General features: G+C 43.3%; 1 protein-coding gene and 1 pseudogene across 3 annotated transcripts in view; one reads left to right on the plus strand and one right to left on the minus strand.

Annotated features, from left to right (window-relative positions):
• Positions 1-1455: 1455 nt before the first annotated feature.
• Positions 1456-17433, plus strand: part of CMTR1 (cap methyltransferase 1) — a 53389-nt gene continuing 37411 nt past the window's right edge. For 2 of the 3 annotated variants that reach the window (XR_008665046.1, XM_055329810.1), the window contains exons 1-4: positions 1456-1622; positions 3569-3706; positions 13042-13193; positions 15290-15448. Coding sequence is in view for 2 of the 3 variants with exons in the window: in XM_055329810.1 (XP_055185785.1) it covers positions 3574-3706; positions 13042-13193; positions 15290-15448 (444 nt within the window). In the remaining variant the exon portion in view is untranslated. The remainder of the gene's footprint in view (positions 1623-3568; positions 3707-13041; positions 13194-15289; positions 15449-17433) is intronic. The other variant, XM_055329809.1, reaches the window with a different exon arrangement.
• On the minus strand, positions 9791-10115 carry LOC129512519 (cytochrome c oxidase subunit 6A1, mitochondrial-like; annotated as a pseudogene).

Raw genomic sequence — 17433 nt, forward strand, 5'->3', positions numbered from 1 at the left:
TGTCCATTTGCTGCTTCCTAGCTCTGTGACCTTGGGTACATCACTTAACCTTTATTCACCTTCCATACTTACACAGATTCAATAAATGTCTATTGAGCACCTACTACCAGCTACCTTATTAAATCCACAAGATTTAATGCAGACAGATGGAGATAACCTTTCCTGTACAAAGTTTACAACTGGATGGAGGAGGCAAGTGAGTCAAGGGGTCATTACACAACACTGTGATAAGTGCTTTGATAGCAGAAAGACAAAAAACTATGGGAACTTGGGGGTGGGATTCCCAACCCAGACTTGTGGTTAGGAAAGATTTCCAGATAAGGATGCTAAACATCTCAGGGATAAGTGGACATTAGCCAAGCAAAGGGTGAGAAGACTATCCAGGTAGGGGGTTGTACCCTTAAGAGACATGGGGATGGGGAGAAAGGGCCAATAACAGAAGGCACGACTGCAGATGGGGTCAGACTGAAGAGTTTTGTAGCCATCGTCAAGACATGAGTTTCAACCCAAGAGAAATGGGAGGTCAAGTCATTGACGGGTTTTAATCGCTGACAGGTTATGACAAGATCAGAATACATTTTAAAAATTCTATACTACAAGCATCACCACTGGAGACAGGAAGAATGATTTGGAGATTATTGGAGGAATCCTGCTGAGAGAAGGTGAGTGTATGGCTTGTGCCAATGGGGATGGAGAAGAATGTATGGATTTGGGAGACAATTAGGAGGTAAACTCAATGAAGTGTGTATCGGAGGCTCTGGGGAACGAGGGAGATAGGGCCATCCCAGATTTCTGGTTGGACCAACAGGATGAACGGTGGCACCATTCACTGGAAAAAGAGCAGGTTTACAGGAGAGCATGAAGTCAGATGTGAATTTATGGGTGCGAAGTGACTGAGTAAGGATGTGAAGCAGACTTCTGGCCATATTGGCCAGAGAAGTGGAAGCGGGGCTTGGGATGGGAAGCCGTCTGTTTCCGTACGGGAAGATGCCACAGGCAGCATTCCTTTTTTCCTCCCGACCTTCGTTCAACAGCTGTTGAAGATGTACTATACGCGGGATGTTGGGGATACAGCGGTGGACCCGAAGACTGGGTTTCTGCCCCTAACGAGTTCGCCGTTTACCTCTCCCGACTTGTTCTTAATCTGCAAGATGAAAATAATAACGGGATCAAATGAAATGAGGTGACGTGACGACACCTGCTCTTCTGATTTCTACGTCTGTTGCTCGCCCCCCAGAGCGGGAAGCGAGGATACCTCGGGCACCGTGGCTTTGGGATCCTTCCCTCAGGCTCTTCCGCGCAGGCGCCCCGGCCCGCCCCGGGTGGGGTGGGGGTGGGGGCGGGGGTGGGGCGGGCCCGAACCTGAGCCTTCTTCCCCGGGGCCAGGACCCGGCCGCGCGGAGGGTGCGGGCGGCCCGTGACGTCATCAAGCTGCGCAGCCCGCAGGGCGGGACCCGTGCGCGACAGCGCGGCCGGCGGACCCGGCTGGCTGGTGGGGAAACGAAACTGAGGGAGGAGGCGGCGGCTCTGGCAGCGGCAGGGCCAGGCCTGGTGGCGGCGGCGGCAACGGCGGCCTGACCCCCGCCTCTCCGCTCCCAGGCAGCTCACTCTCTCCCCTCAGCGTGAGTGCCGACGCGCGGCCCGGGGGGAGCGAGCGGGCGGGCGGGCGCGCGGGCTTAGCATCCTTCCCCCCCACCGCCGCCTCGGCCGCGCACCGGCGGTGGTGACCCTCGCCGCCCCTCCCCCCCCTTCCTTCAGCCCTCCCCGCCCCCACCCGCCCTCCAGCTCCCGGCAGCCCGAGTCGCCGCCGACGGACGTCTGTGCGCACACATTCACACACTCACGTTGTTTTCAAATGAAAAGACTGGCTGGGAGAGCTGCGACCTCCTCTCGCTCCGTGGATAAGGGTGGCAGTGCCACACCGACACCTTGGGAGAGACGACTGGACAGGGGGTGTGAGCCCCTGCCTTGAGGGAGCAGCGGCTAGAAACAGGCCTTGGGGCTTCCACGTAGAAGTTCGCTGCCGGGGCACGTTCGTCTGGCCTGTGCGGGTCACTTGAGCGGGCCACTGGTTACGGTGTGCGGCCTTGCCTCCTGCGCCTCAGGTTTTCCCAATGGAAAATGAGAGCGTCGGAGCAGATGATTTGGAAGGCCCCGATCTGAGGTGGCCTGGGAGGAGCATCAGTATCTCCTGCCTTTCGCGCAACTCTTTACTCTCCCACCCACCCCCCTTTTTTTGCACCCACCCCAACGCAGTCCACATTGAGTTTCCCGTGCTTGCAGTCTCCCAGAGTCGCTAAGAATCAGACGGCCCTTTTTGCTTTTGTTAGGGGCCTTTTTTTTTGGCGGGGGCGGCATTTAAGACGATGGCTTGAAGTGAAACGTGGTCTTGCTGTCTCTTTGTTCAGCGTCCCCCGTTCTTCCTTCCCCAGGATTACCCCTGCCTGTGGCTAGTAAGAGAGAATAAGATCATGCGTTGGGTTGACTGGCTCATCCTTGAGTTGTAGAGAAGCGAAACATGTGATTCAGGGTTTTTGTGAGGTTGAGGGCATCAGCGGTGTCTTTGCCTTGCGTTGCTCTCTGGCTGCTGTGTCCGTGTTAAAAGCCTGTTTTGTCACTCTGCACCTCCCCTTCCTCAAGGAATTGCAGCCCAGTTGGTCACCCACCTGTCTGCTCTTAGGTTTTGAGTTCTTTCTCTGAGTCTTCTTCTAGCCCATCAGTTGTATGTAAACCACACCCGATTCACTACTGCTCTCGCTTGCTCTTTAACTTGATCATTCCTTAAGGTTTCAAAATGTCACAATCACTTCATTCCATCTATTTTTTCCCCTCAGTCTTACCTCTCATGTACCTACCCATGGGCATGGATAATGGTGACCTGGTACCTGATTGTTTCCATTCTTTTTTCATGGAGGTGTGTTGGTGTTCTTAAAATTATTTTCACACCAGAGTCCTATGATACGGCTACCTCTGGTTTCAATAACTTTCCCACTCTTCTGTTTCCTGAGTCCTAAGTCAACCACTGCTTCCATTCCTTACCCTCATTGAAAACCCCCAATTCTTTCATGTTTTCAAACATCCTGAAATAAATCAAAACCAGTATTCGTATTATATTGTGTAACCTCTTAATTGTCTGGATAAAAATTATAATGGTGATGGAGCAGTCATTCTGGGATGGTCCCTTCACCTTGTAAATATTGGTTGATACTCATTAGGTTTCATAATTAATGTCCAGTATACACATGGCCAATGTTGCATGAAAAGTATAGAATAATAAGTACCCAAGACCTTTTACCCCCCTGTGGCTTGTGACTTTTTGATATCTGACATCAAGGCCCTGAGGCCTCTCAGTTTGTGAGCACCACACATTTTCCAGTAAAACGAACAGCTATTATTGAAGACTAGAGCTTGGCTAGCATCCTTCCTGGACCTCAGTTTGAGAAACTGGCACTGGAATCTGTTTGGAATTGCCAAATCCCATCCCTTTGATGATTTATATTTCGGAATCCCTGCTCTGATCCTAGTGGCTCTGACAAGGGCAGCTGACTATCTGGATTTATGGTTGCAGTAACAATGAGGAGGAGAAATGATCCAGAATGCACTGCCCCTATCAAGAAACAGAAGAAAAGAGTTGCAGAGCTTGCCCTGAACCTGAGCTCTACGTCTGATGACGAACCTCCCTCTTCTGTCAATCATGGAGCAAAAGGTATGCTTGCCCATGTGATGTGAAGCCACTGGCCATCTGGTTATTTGAATCCCAGGTGCCTGAATTGGGCAGAACACGGTCAGCTACCCCTTGAGGGAAGTTGAGCAAGTTCTACAGAGAGATGTTGGCTCTAGCCTCTCTTCCCTTCTGCCAGTCTACTAAGAATGGCAACTTGTTTTAGATAAAAAATTGGAATGTTAACAGTATACTGTCTTAGTTCTGTGGCTAGTCTTGCAGTAGGTGGCACTCTTTTGCTGCCTTAAACCAGTTGGAAGTAGTGGTGAGCACTGAGTGCCCTGTGCTGTTAATTGCTGCTAATGATCCTGGGGCTCTTTCACAGGGGATGGGCTCTTGGCTGCATGAGCTGACCTAATTCCCCTCAGGTTTTTGCATTCTGTTTTCTCAATTCCCTCAGCTGTTGTGATCAGAAACACCCAAATGAGTTGGAGTATCCCTGTGTTCACTGTTGACACCAAGCTCAAAAGATTTCACTGATCTGGTTGAAACTAACATTTTACTCTGCCTGTTTTTTAGGGTTATGGACATACAATGTCCATAGATGCCTTTCTGTGAAAGAAATTGTAGAGTGCCTAGGAGCTTGCTTGCCTCAAATACCAAGCAATTAGTAGCAGCTCTATTTGCATTTACCTTGACTTGCCAGCTTTATTCATTTCCTGGGGCTGCTGAAACAAAGTACCACAAACTTACATGGCTTATAACAACAGAATTTTATTCTCCATAGTTCTGGATGCTACATGTCTGAAATCCAGGTGTCAGCAGGGCCATGCTCTCTCCGAAGGCTCTTGGGAAGAATCCTTCCTGCCTCTTCTAGCTTCTGGTGGTTGCTGGTGGTTGCTGGCAGTCTGTGGTATTCTTGGCTTATTGCAGCATAACTCCAGTCTTTGTCTCTGTGTTCTCTCTGTGTAGGTCTGTTGGAAATTTTCCTTTTCTTATAAGGGCATCAGTCATTGAATCAGGGCCCACCCTAATCTAGTATGACATTATTTTAACTTGATTACATCTACAAAGACCATATTTCTAAACGTATGTTCCTTGGTCCTGTCCCTCCAAAAAGGGACACTATTCAACCCGTACACCAGCAGTCTTGCATTTGGGGATCCTTTGCTGGATCACTAATAAATTAGAATGAAATTTAGTAACAGATTGGTAACTGAAAGGGTGTGAAGCATCCTTTGAGAGTGGCAGGAAGTACTATTTTTACAAGTGGTAGGCTAATTGAAGGGCAGTTACTCCTCAGTTGTGCTGAGAAGCTGGTTCAGAGGAGAAGCTTAACAGGCAGTACAGCTGAAAGCATTTGGTGCAGCTGTGGTCCCAGTTGAATAGGAGACTCTTATAACCTTGTGTGTGGAGATATGAGTGCCTTTAAAGTTGTCACCGTGGATTCCAGGCTTTATGTAATTGAGGTTACTACATGGGGGGGGCAAAAACATATTGGGTGTAGTGGCTCTTAGGGACTGTTGAAGAAAGGGAGTTTTGTTTTTCACCTGGGATTTTTTTCTTTTTTCCTTTTTTTTTTTTTTCACCTGGGATTTGAGCTGCGTGGTGAAGGTAGAGTCTCCTTAGGTAGAGCTACCTGGGTTATTGGGAGAGGTGGCATACAATGGAAAAAGGGAGAGCACATCTGGGAGAATAAATGTACTCAGGTGTTGAGGTATCTAGTTCTAAGCAGATCTCAGGGGGCATCTTTTTGAAGCATACCTCCCTCACAGGTAGAGGGAGGTATGGTTAAGGATCTTTTAAAGGAATCAGTCTGATTTAAATTTCAGGCTTTTAAAATTGAGATTATCCACCCCCCCCCACCCCCCGCATTTCCCTTAATTATACCAAGTAGCTTTAACCTTTTCTGGAAGTAGCACCATGTGATTCAGTTAGGATTGACTACTGCTCTTGTGAGTACAGGATGGAAATCTAAATGGCCAGTACTTTGTATGAGTTTGGCAATAGGGCATTTGGTCTTTTTTTTTTTTTTTTTAAGAGGGAATGAGAGAGAGAGGGAGGGAGGGGCCGAGGGAGAGAGAGACTCTTAAGTAGGGCCCACACAGAGCCCGATGTGGGGCTCAGTCTTATGACCCTGGGATCATGACCTGAACCGAAATCAAGAGTCGATGACAAACCCACTGAGCCACCCAGAGGTCCCTGGTCCTTTTTATTTTTCAGAAAATGAGGCAGGAGGCAGAGGCAAATAAACATTGTTAGATTTCCCTGTTAGCTTATTTTAGCTTTTGTATTGTCACAAAAACAGAGCTGGGGTTCTGGTGTCTTCATCAGCAAGATTGCTCTCTGTGACACTCCACCCACCCCATACCTGGCATGGAATAAATGCTCCATAAATATTTACTGAATAGAATTGATCGAAGGCAACAGTAGTATCTTTTCCAAGAAGCTTAAAATGTTTTACCTTTTTCTTTTTAAAGATTTTATTTATTTATTCATGATAGACAGAGAGAGAGAGAGGCAGAGACACAGGCAGAGGGAGGAGCAGGCTCCATGCAGGGAGCCTGACGCAGAACTCGATCCCGGGACTCCAGGACCACGCCCTGGGCCAAAGGCAGGCGCTGAACTGCTGAGCCACCCAGGGATCCCCGCTTTACCGTTTTCATTTTGCCTATCTCTCCTCCATTCTATAGAAGATCATTTCATTAAATACTTAGCATTTATATTATCTCTGTTTGAAGTTGGCTTTTTTTTTTTTTTTTTTTAAGATTTTATATATTTGAGAGCACAAGTAAGGGGGCAGGGAGAAGGTTTCCTCCCCCCGCCAGGCAGGGAGCCCGATGTAGGGCTCAATCTCAGGGCCCCAGGATCATGACCTGAGCCCCCCAAGTGTCCCCTGGACAGTGCCCTGGTAGCTTACTGTCTTGTTAGACTACATATCCACTGAAATTTATATGCAGCTTTCCTAGTCAAGTCATTGGATTAAAGCAAATGTGTTTCCTTTTGCTTCGACCACTTCCACCTGGACATACTGCTGAATAGATGATTGAAAGATGCTTTTTAGGGAGTACATAGAAAAAAAAAAAGTAGTTACTATTTCTGTCTTTCTGAGCCTTATTTGTACCTTTCTCTGCTAGATCAGTGTGATGACTCATTAATAAATCTATTTAGTTTAATCAGTTTGTTTATTTTACTTTATTGACAAGGTAAGTACATTGCCAGGTCAAAGATTGATGTCTGACTGGAGTAAAGAATAAAAGGGATAATGTAATGGCCACTGTGGCATCCTGTGTTCTTTTGAGTATTTTAGGCAGAGTTTGAAGGCATTTTAAAGCCTAAATAAACTCTTGGAAATTCACTATTAAATAACAACCTTCTGAAGTAAGAAGAGGCAGAGAGAGGTCATTTTGTTCTTTTTGGTTGTTTTTCTCAGGGAAACTGTGGTCTAGACTCCAAGATAATTTCCTTTTATCCTTAGCTGTATATCCAGTGTGGGCTCCTGGCCCTCCCACAGCATGTTGCTTTGGAAGTTGCCAGGCCCTTTTGCTGGCACCACACTAGTTAGTGCCTTCCCCTCCACCAGGTTTAATTCTTCCCTAAATAGGCTGTTCTCCCTGAAACACCATCGGTTTCTTGTCAGCCCAGATTCATGACCTTAATCAAAAACTTCCTTTATCGGTATCTGTTTAAATTGCTCTAACGAGTTACCATTTTGTCTGACATGAAGGAGAAATTGAGTCTTTAAACAGGAATGAGTATATTCCACAGCAGTTGTTAGGCAGGATGTGATATTTATTAAAATCCATAATTTATTCTTCTGTATCTGTGTGCTGCTCACCTTGACCATTAGTGGGTGGAGCTGCCCCTCCGTATGTGTTGTCACTGTTATTTTTAATCTTGGCATGTTTGCCCTACTGTTCTATTGCCATGTAAAAAAATTTGCCCTACTGTTCTGTTGCTATATGAATAATTTTGAACTTTTCTTCTTTAAAATGACTTAAGAGTAATGATATTTAACAGGTGGAGAAGAAATCTTAAATGAAAACTCTAAATAATATTTTGGGCTTTCTGTTAGGTTTTGAAGGGGAGCTCACGGGAAGGTAAATGGTAATGCCACCCAGCTTTGGCAAGTTCTTAATGAAACTAATCATTTTAATAGACTGACCTTATTGCTTCTGTTAATTTATATCTTCATTACAAAATTGCTCTGTGTTTGCTGAATTCTTACCAGTCTTGGGGGATGAAATCTCCTCTTTAGTTATTGCTGCAGCCATAATGGTTGTCTTCTTTCCATCTGAAAAGAGTGGCCCTGAAGGCCCAGGGGTGAAAGTGGTCAATGGCTGTGGCTGTTGTGGACATTAGGACTAATCTAGGCAACTTTGTCTTAAATCATGTCAGGCTAAGAATTGACTTCAAATACCATAAGAAATAAAAGAAATAAGGCTTACCCAGCACACTTTCTTGGTCTCACAAAGAAATGCTTAGTAGGATGGTATTTTAGCTTCACTCTCAGAACCTGTACAGACATCTGCACATGAGGTAACACCTAGGGAGGAGGAATGGAGTGGAAAGATCTTTGTCCCAGACTCTGGTGTTGGTATTTTATACCAGATTCACCACTGATTTGCCTAATGAGCCCTCCACCAAAATTTGGTTCTCCCTGTCATTTTGGTCCAAGAATGTTATGAAGACAAAACAGAAGATTTCTCTCTCAGATCTGAGGGTGGTTCGTACCCTGCATTTGGAGGGATAGTATACCATTGATGTGTGCCCACTGATGGGTCCTCAAGCAAACCTAATTGCCTGGTAACTCCACCTAGAGCTGGGCCAAGGGCATACTCTCCTTTGAAGGATACCAGGTTTTCCTAACCTTTTCACAGGTAGACCTATGAATCCCCAGAAAGCTGGTGAAAAGAATAGTACTGATTTAACATTGTAGCTTCTCGTCAGTCAGGACCCTGGATACCTGGGCTTCACAGAAAGAAACTTGAGGGCTCTGCTCAGGGAGTACCCACATTCCTGGTACCCCTTCTTTCTTCAATCACTACAGATTGAAGGCAGGGAAGCAACAGAGTGAAGAGAAATCTGCACCTTTGGAAGCATAGTTCTTCAGCATGTGGGCCCTCTCTTGTAGAGTGCATCTCTTTCCCCTGCATGGGAGATTATAGATGAGAGACCCAGCTTTAGTCTTGAGCCACTTGAGTGGTCTTTCCCCTTAGATCTGCTGTCCTCTCAAGATTGGTCTGGAAAGAACCAAATTCTTCTCAAGGCTTGGAATGGTACTTCATTTCTTTATAGCTTTATTTTTTAAACTCTAAGTTTCAAATGAATATATTCTTATTTCTCACACAGAAAATGCAGAAAAGTACAAAACAGAAAATAAATATAACCTCACCTCACAGTTTCCATGGTTACTCATTGTTAATGTTCTGGGTCTTTCCTTCTGAGTGGCACTCTCTGGCACTCTGTGACATGTGCTGCGTTGGTCTATGTAAACAAGTTGGCTCCTTATTGAGGGAATTGGATAGGTTCCTTAAGAGGAAGGGGTAGGGGTGCCTGAATGGCTCTATTAAGTGTCTGCCTTCCATTCAGGTCATGATCCTAGGGTCCTGGGATCATGATCCTTGAGTCCTGACCTGCATTGGGCTCTCTTCTCAGTGGGGAGTCTGCTTGTTTGTCCCTCCTCCTTGCTTGTGCTCTCTCTCTCTCTCTCTCTCTCAAATAAATAGTCTTAAGAAAAAAACAAGAGGAAGGGGTAGATTTGGTGCCTCTCATCTAGGGATATTCTCAACCAAAATTTCTCCTTGCTAATTGCTTAGGAGCCAGAATGTTGGTTTTCAGTTTATTCTAATTTTTTCAAACATGTTCCTCGGCCTTTTCTTTCTTCTGCAAAGTGTTATATTCTTAAAAGAAAATGCATGTTTATTTTAGCTATCTGATTTTTTACAAAGTTTTATTATTTTAATTTTTTTTCTTGAACCAATCTAAGTTATTTAAGCTATCTCCTACCATAAGCAAAGGGATGGAAGGTGGAGCTTAAAGTCCCATATACTTTTCTGGTCCTCCTGCAGAGTCATGGTCCAAACCAGTGCTGTGGTCCACACTGGGTAGTGGTCCAGGTTCTCTTTATTAATTTTCATAGCCAGTTGGAAGTGGATTCACATGAGAGTTAATGGAATGGAGTGTGAACCATCTCCCCCGAGAAAGGGCTTGGACCTGATGAAGAGATAGTCGTAGGCGGCGAACTCGAGGCTCTATATGCTCTCCAGGTGTGACTTCAGGAAGACGTTCAGCTCACTCCCTCACTGGTGAGCTCTACGAAGTAGGGGAGTGCCTTCCACATCTGAGCTGAGCCCTCCTCATTGCTGTGAGCACCACTCAACATGGACTGCCCCAGCTATGCCCCAGACCTACCTAGCAGCCTAGAAACCCAAGACCCAGCTGTCACTACCATTTTTGACCTGGACCTTAGTTATTTGATTTTTAAACTCTGTGGGGGTAGGATTATTTCTTTAGGAGAGTGCCCCATTGTGTATGGCATTGACCTTTTATAGAACATGTCCTGAGCCAAAGTTATTGTCTAATCAATTCGACAATACCAGTGTTTTGTTCTATGACAGGTCTGACAGATGTCCTATTTTAGCCTACTGGTCAGAGGGGTGAGGAACTGGGAGTTCTTAAATAGTAGTCCAAGGAAGGCCCAATTCTCTGTTAAGATAATCGATATTTTGGTACTCATGCTTAAATTCTTTGTTGTTTAACCTTTTTTAAAAAAAAATTAAAGACTTAATTTTTTTTTAAATGGCACCAGGTTATAAAGCAGCTTTATTTATTTGTTTGTTTATTTATTTAAAGCAGCTTTATTTAAGACCATCTTTGTCAAAGTTTTAATCCTGGAACAAAGTTAAATGTACCTAAATGAGACTCAAGCTTTTTTTGGTAATAGCACAGAGTTTGTCCTATGGGTATTATTATTTTCAAGTTTTCTATATGACATTACTGAACAGAAAATTTAAGTATGTTACAACTCCTAGATTACTTTGAACATGCCTCATTCTATAAACAAATGTATTAGTAATTAATATATTGTTGTCAATCAAGACTTAAAAATTTGTTTAAATTCACTGTAGTGAGTAGTTAATTTTTGTTAAGTGGAAAGACTCAGTCCAGGTGTTGGAGATAGAAAGTTGAGTGTGACACAGTTCTTGCTCTCCAGGAGTGACCCTGTCCAGTGGGATGCTGTTTGTGATGGGTGCTGTGCTGGTGGTAGTGCTGCTCCTAGAGCACAGTGTGAGGGAGAATTGGGCCTGGGGTGCTAGGAAGGTTTTGCTCTTCTCAAATGCTAACCCTTAACAAATTTGTGTTCTCATGGGGAAGTGGAGGGATCAGTGCAGATAGGCTTTAGAATTATGATGTAATTGCAAGTTATGAATACCTGAATAGTGACCATCATTGAATTATTTTCATGGCTGGCTTTCCTTATCACCTCCCACAAGCAGCCAGGCTTTGACTAGACATCTCTTCTCAGACTTCCTTTCTTCCTTAATGGAATTGTGCTAGTCAGTTTCTTTTTATATTTATTTTAAATATTAATAGGTAGTATATTCACATGGTTCATAAATCAAAAAATATAAAAAGAGAGTAAATGTAAACTCCACGGATACAAAATGTAAATCAAATGGCATGTTTTTCACTTTCACTCGTTCCAAGTGATCATTTTGGTATTCTGTCTCCATGCTTCAACCCCTGCATATGTGGATAATCATTTTTATTTGATCTTCTATATATTTCCTTCTAAAAGCTTTTTTTGCAATTACAAGAAACATAAATACATATTCTTAGTTTCTCTCTTTATTTATTTTATTTATTTATTTTTTTAGTTTCTCTCTTTAGTACACGAGTTAGGGTACCGTGTTTCATGCATATGGTCTAGCTCTTCTGTTCGTTCGACAGCGTGTCTTGGTGATCTACCAATTGCAGTGCATAGAGAGCAGAGGCTCCCAGGTTTTTTTGGTCCTTGGTATCCTCAGCGTTGCCTTAACTTTTTCACCATGCTCCAGGCCAAAAACAATACCTAAAAGTCATATTACTAAGTATTTAAGTCCAAATAACAAGCATTTATAGCCTAACAACTAATATATCTTTGAAAGAATAATATGTGTAAATTGAAAAAAATTTGATTTTATTCTTAAATAAGTACAGTTACTTATTAAGGAAATGTGTACACTGTTGAGCACTGAATAACATCTTAAGCTTTGGGATGAGATTAGACACCACCATCTTCGTTTTCTGCTCTGCGTTCCTCCTGATTTATAATTTATACCAGCTTCAATGGGAATATACAGAAATTATTAAGCAGATTTTCGAGATACAGTCTCTTTCCAAATTTGGTTGGGTTTGCCTAAGAAATGACCTGAATAAACTGTATCGTATTGAAATAGCTTTCAAGTTAAGGAATTCATATATCAATAAAAGAGAGGGGAAAAGCCAGACAGACATAGTGAATATTTAGAGCTTGAGTCATGCCACTTTGAACCAGGAGACAGGTAATCGACCACTTCTGGCAGCTGGTAAGGTGGTCTTGTTTAGAGTCCTTTGGTAACAAGGTTGTTCACCATGAAGATAATAATTTAACTTACTCAGGCCACCAGCTTCCTCCTAGAACATTTAGTTGTAGCTCCTCTATCCAGTTGATGCTGCTCCATAAGCACCTTCCCTCTTCCCTGTCCTTCCTCTCTTTTCCCTCTTCCTGCTCTTTTTCCTTCCTTCTCACCCTTCTCTTATCCCTTGCTCTTCTTCCACCTTTCCCCCATTAGCCAGCTCTTCTCCGAGGGGCAGTGCTATGGACCTATCCTCTTACCTGTAATTTTGAAAGACGGTGAAAACAAAGGCAGCTATGAGATTAAACAATCAGAAACTGTTAGTCTCATGATAGAACATTGAAAATGGAGTTAGGTATCAGTGTTTGGAAGCTGATGTTCAAATAATAGCAGAAATAATAATCGTATCTTCAGTAAACATGTTTTATATTTGATGGTGTAGTTTTAAACACATTATTTCACTTAACCTTCCTATAAGCCCATGAGATAGGTATTACCATCTCAGTTTTGTAGGGGAAAAAGTGAAAGAATGGGAAAAGACACCTGATATTTTTGAGCTCCCTTCATGTGTCAAATACCTAGGAACTTTCATTTTAGTGACTTGCCTAAGATATCATCGTTAGTAAGAGGTAGAGAATACATTTGACCCTGGGTCATTTAATGAACTTTATGTGTGCAATGCATGTACTGAACACTAGGTGAATAAATGAAACTTAAACTTCTAAAGGCTACTTGGTGCCATAAACTCACCTGAACATTTTCTTTTTTTTTCTTTGCCAGCATCTGCCACGAGCTTAAGTGGGTCTGACAGTGAGACTGAGGGAAAGCAACACAGCTCTGACTCTTTCGATGATGCGTTCAAAGCAGACTCCCTTGTGGAAGGAACTTCTTCTCGCTATTCCATGTATAATAGTGTCTCCCAGAAGCTTATGGTATGTCAGTGCTTGGATTGGGTTTCTAAAGCTCCACCAGAGGAGTAAGAGAAGGGATATTGTATTGGTGTGAAAAGAAGAAAACCTAGAGCATGAGTTTTTCCTCTGGTTTCTAGCTACTGAAATTTAGTAGAGAGTGTGACCCTCTTCTTAATAGAAGTATGTGTCACATTTGAATTATCCATGGGAAGTGTCTGTGCAGGCCTGCTTCTCCTGTCCTTTCCAGAGCTGGATCACGCTTAGTCTCCTTAGTAATGAAAGCTCATCATGAGTACATGTGAATGTACTTCCTACACATGGATGTGTGTGGTTGGGTAAAGAGGCTTCCTGCTGTGAGTTTTTGCTCTAGTGAGTGATCTCAAAAGAAGTGACTAAAATCCTGCTCACTCTCAGGTGCCTAAGATAAATTGGAGTAGTATGATTTTTTATATTACTTCAAAAAGAAGGTCCAGTTCTCCTTCCCAGCTTCCATACCCCATTGATATACTAGAAGAAGGAAAGTGACTAGGGAGACCTGCTTGCCTTCTTTATCAAATGTTAGTGCATGTGCACAAAGCTTAAGGAAATTCAAGTTTGCTTTCTGGCTAGCTTTTTTTTTTTTTTTTTTTTTTTTTTTTTAATTTTTATTTACTTATGATAGTCGCAGAGAGAGAGAGAGAGGCAGAGACATAGGCAGAGGGAGAAGCAGGCTCCATGCACTGGGAGCCCGATGTGGGATTCGATCCCGGGTCTCCAGGATCGCGCCCTGGGCCAAAGGCAGGCGCCAAACCGCTGCGCCACCCAGGGATCCCCCTGGCTAGCTTTAATATTACAGCTGATTCCTCCATTTTCTTCTGGACTCATTTAGGAATGAGAATTGCCACTTCTGAACTCATAGTCAGGATTCTAGTTTGGGGACACAAACTTTGGGGTAGTGGACAATGGGGAGGTTTGTGGCCCAGTCGGCCATTTTTTCCCCAAAGATTGATTTATTTGAGAGAGAGTGAGAGAGAGTGCATGTGAGCGTGTGAGAGAGGCGCAGGGCAGAGGGAAGGGGGAGAGAGGGTACTCCTTCAATCAGCCTTTTTGACTGGGGAGAGATTTGTGGGTACTATAGGAATTCTGTCCAGCTCTTGAGTTGGTAATGCCCCTTCTAAAAGGAGTATAGACCCTCAAGGAGGGATTATTTTTTTTTTTTTTTTTTTTTTTTAGGATTGGAGTTCTTTTATTAGATAAGGGTTCTTGGGCTTTGGGAATTTGGGTCTCTGATTCTGGGGGTATGTAATGGGTCTAGTGACTTGAGTTTATTGTGAGCTTACAGACAGTTGTGTCATTAAAAAAATGTTCTGGGGCACCTGGGTGGCTCAATCAATTAAGCATCTGACTCTCGATTTCGGCGCAGGTCATGATTGTAGGGCCATGAGATTGAGCCCTCTTTTGGGCTCTGCCCTGGGTGTGGAGTCTGCTTGGGATTCTTTCTCTCTGCTTGGGATTCTCTCTCTCTTTTTCCTTCAGCCCTTACCCCCACCTCTCAAAAAAAAAAAAGTTCCTGTCCAGTATCTTATAGTACCTACAGATCCATACCTCAGTTTTACATAAAGTGAGTTTTCAGTTAGTATCTTGATTAAGTGGGCTCCTCCAGGCTCTCGTTGTCTTTATCTAGTAAGGCTATTTGAGTGGCTAAGGGTAAGGTAGAGTTGCTGCTTGAAACAGTTCCATTTGTAAATTATCTTCTCTTTACCAATTCAACTCTGGCTCTGCTTTTTCACTTAATCAGACAAATTAGCTGTAAGGGTAGTTGTGTGAATGTCCAGTGAGATTAAGTGTTCTTGGTGCTTTTAATTACAGCTATGAGGTCTCTTCTCATTTATCCAACTTTTGGTTGCCCTAGACTCTCACCTCCGGAGTAGACAGCCACTGGGCCCATGGTTAAACTGCAGTGACTTATTTATGCTTATTTTCTTCATTAGGTTACAAGGAAAACTTTAGGCTTTCCTCATCTATGTTTCTCGGAGTTTAGCATAATGTCTGACATGTGATCGGGGCTGTTTGTTTATATAAGTGCTCCATTATTATCTGTTTATTTGTGTAAATGCTCTATTTTGTCTCTTTTTCAGGCCAAGATGGGCTTCAAGGAAGGCGAAGGATTGGGGAAATACAGCCAGGGTCGAAAGGACATCGTTGAAGCCTCTAATCAGAAAGGTCGAAGAGGCTTGGGTCTGACACTGCAAGGCTTTGATCAAGAGCTAAATGTAGACTGGCGAGATGAGCCAGAGGTAACTGATGAGGGGAGGAGGAGACGGGAAAGCCAACTTGTGTTTTTGTTTGCATGACTTTATGTAGCCATGTTAACAAACTAGAAGTCTCCAGAGGCAGTGGGATTTGGAACTGGGTTTTTAACATGGACGATATTAGGGATGTCCAGAATGGAAACAGGAGAGAGATACTGAGGGAGACTTGCTAGGGTGTGGATCTGTTAAAGACCAGCGGGTAGAAGATGCTGGAAGGCAGTTTGGCTCCACAAAGAACTTTAATAAATAGATACACCTTTCCACTAGTGGCTAGGATACTTCACGAGGTAATGTGTTCCCTCTACTGAAAGGATTCAAAGGAGTTGAATGAGAACCCACTCTCCCACTAGGTGACTGACTGCATTAGGTGCCCTCAAAGGTTCTGCACTTCTATGGGTTTCTGATACCAGCTCTATGTAGATGTTTGTTTATACTGTAGAGCTTTCCTGTTGTGGCTTTAGTCTGCTTATCTGCTTGGGTACCACTGTGTTTTAACCCTAGCTGTCAAAAGAGACACACACCCTTTTTCATGGCACAGGTGATGTTGAGATTTTGTATTTATTCATTTATTTATCTCCTATGTTATTTTACAGAGAATTTGAAGTAGATATAATAAGATAGCTAAAACTAATGATGAAATACTACCATTATAGAATTGAAACTAGAGAAAATAGAACACAAATGTCTAGTTTTCTATATAAGCTGATGTAGTTGAACGTCACATGTGGCTGTGAACTGGAGAATTGATATTTTATTTGTCTCTCTGATGTTCCAGTTCAGGAAAGAACTTCCATGAATTGCACATGATAAAAATCTAATAAGGCTTCAGAGTAAGATACTGACAAGCTAGGAGCTAATGGCTTCTGGGGCTAGGCCTGCTGTGTTGACTTGTAGTTGTGAGGAGATGAGACCAGCAGAATAGCAGATGAGAAAGTGCAGGATAGGGTAAATATTTGTAATTGGGTACTAGATGTAGGTTTTTACCTCAGTGAAATTCTTGGTGCTTTCTGTGTCCTCATTTGTATGAAAACCAGTAAATAGTCCTGATACTCATAGTGAGGCAGAATTAGAACTAAGCTAAACTCAGAATCTTAAATTTGCCCATAAAATCTCTGTTTTTAATGGAGACAGGCTATTGAAATTCCTTTTTGAGGCAAGGCTGTCCTAATTATCGTTTACCATGATTCAGTTTTTCTTATACAAAAGATGCCCTATTTCTTGGTTTACCTATTAGTTGGTATCCACTTCTTTAAGGTAGATGAGTCTGGGTTGCCTCAGGTGACTGTCCAATCCCGCAGTCACTGTAGAGGAAGTGCCTGGTGGCTACTGCAACCCAGGAATAGAGAGTGCAAGGTTTGACCCTTCAGACAAAGTCCAACAAAGTCCACTTTGCAGTCCATTTCTGCTCTTAAAGTTCACATTTCTAGAGATGGGAGATTGAGTCTGCTTATTCTCTCCAAAAGGGACACGTTCAATGTATATGAGCTTTCTTTCCCATAGAGTTTATAACTTATAACCATTTATAAATGGTTAAAGGTGATAGATTTGACTGGGGTGGGGGTGTAATTCACTGCCAGATTCATTGAAAAAAAGGCTTCAGTAAATTTAAACTTTTTTTCTGTTGTTGATGGTTGGCTTGCCCTTAGGACCTTCCATTGCGTTACCATTTTATGCCTTTCAGGGCATGTAATACTACCTCTAATTACATTGCTTCAGTTTGCAGTGGTGAATCTCCACACTTGCTTAGGAGGCAGTGTGTAGAGTACCCTGCAGGTTAGCCACCTGTCTAGGTTCTATAATCCATGTCTCTAGCCCAGTGGACATAGTTCTGGCTGCATATTAGAATCATCTGGGGTCTTCTAAAAATGTGATTATACCCAGTTTCTGCCTCAGACTGACAGATTCATATACTCTGAGGGTGGGGCCTTGTTTTCAGTAGTTTTTAAAAGGATTGCAGAGGGCGTTTGGCT

Source organism: Nyctereutes procyonoides, unplaced genomic scaffold, assembly GCF_905146905.1.
Source record: "Nyctereutes procyonoides isolate TBG_1078 unplaced genomic scaffold, NYPRO_anot_genome, whole genome shotgun sequence".
Classification (NCBI taxonomy): Eukaryota; Metazoa; Chordata; class Mammalia; order Carnivora; family Canidae; genus Nyctereutes; species Nyctereutes procyonoides.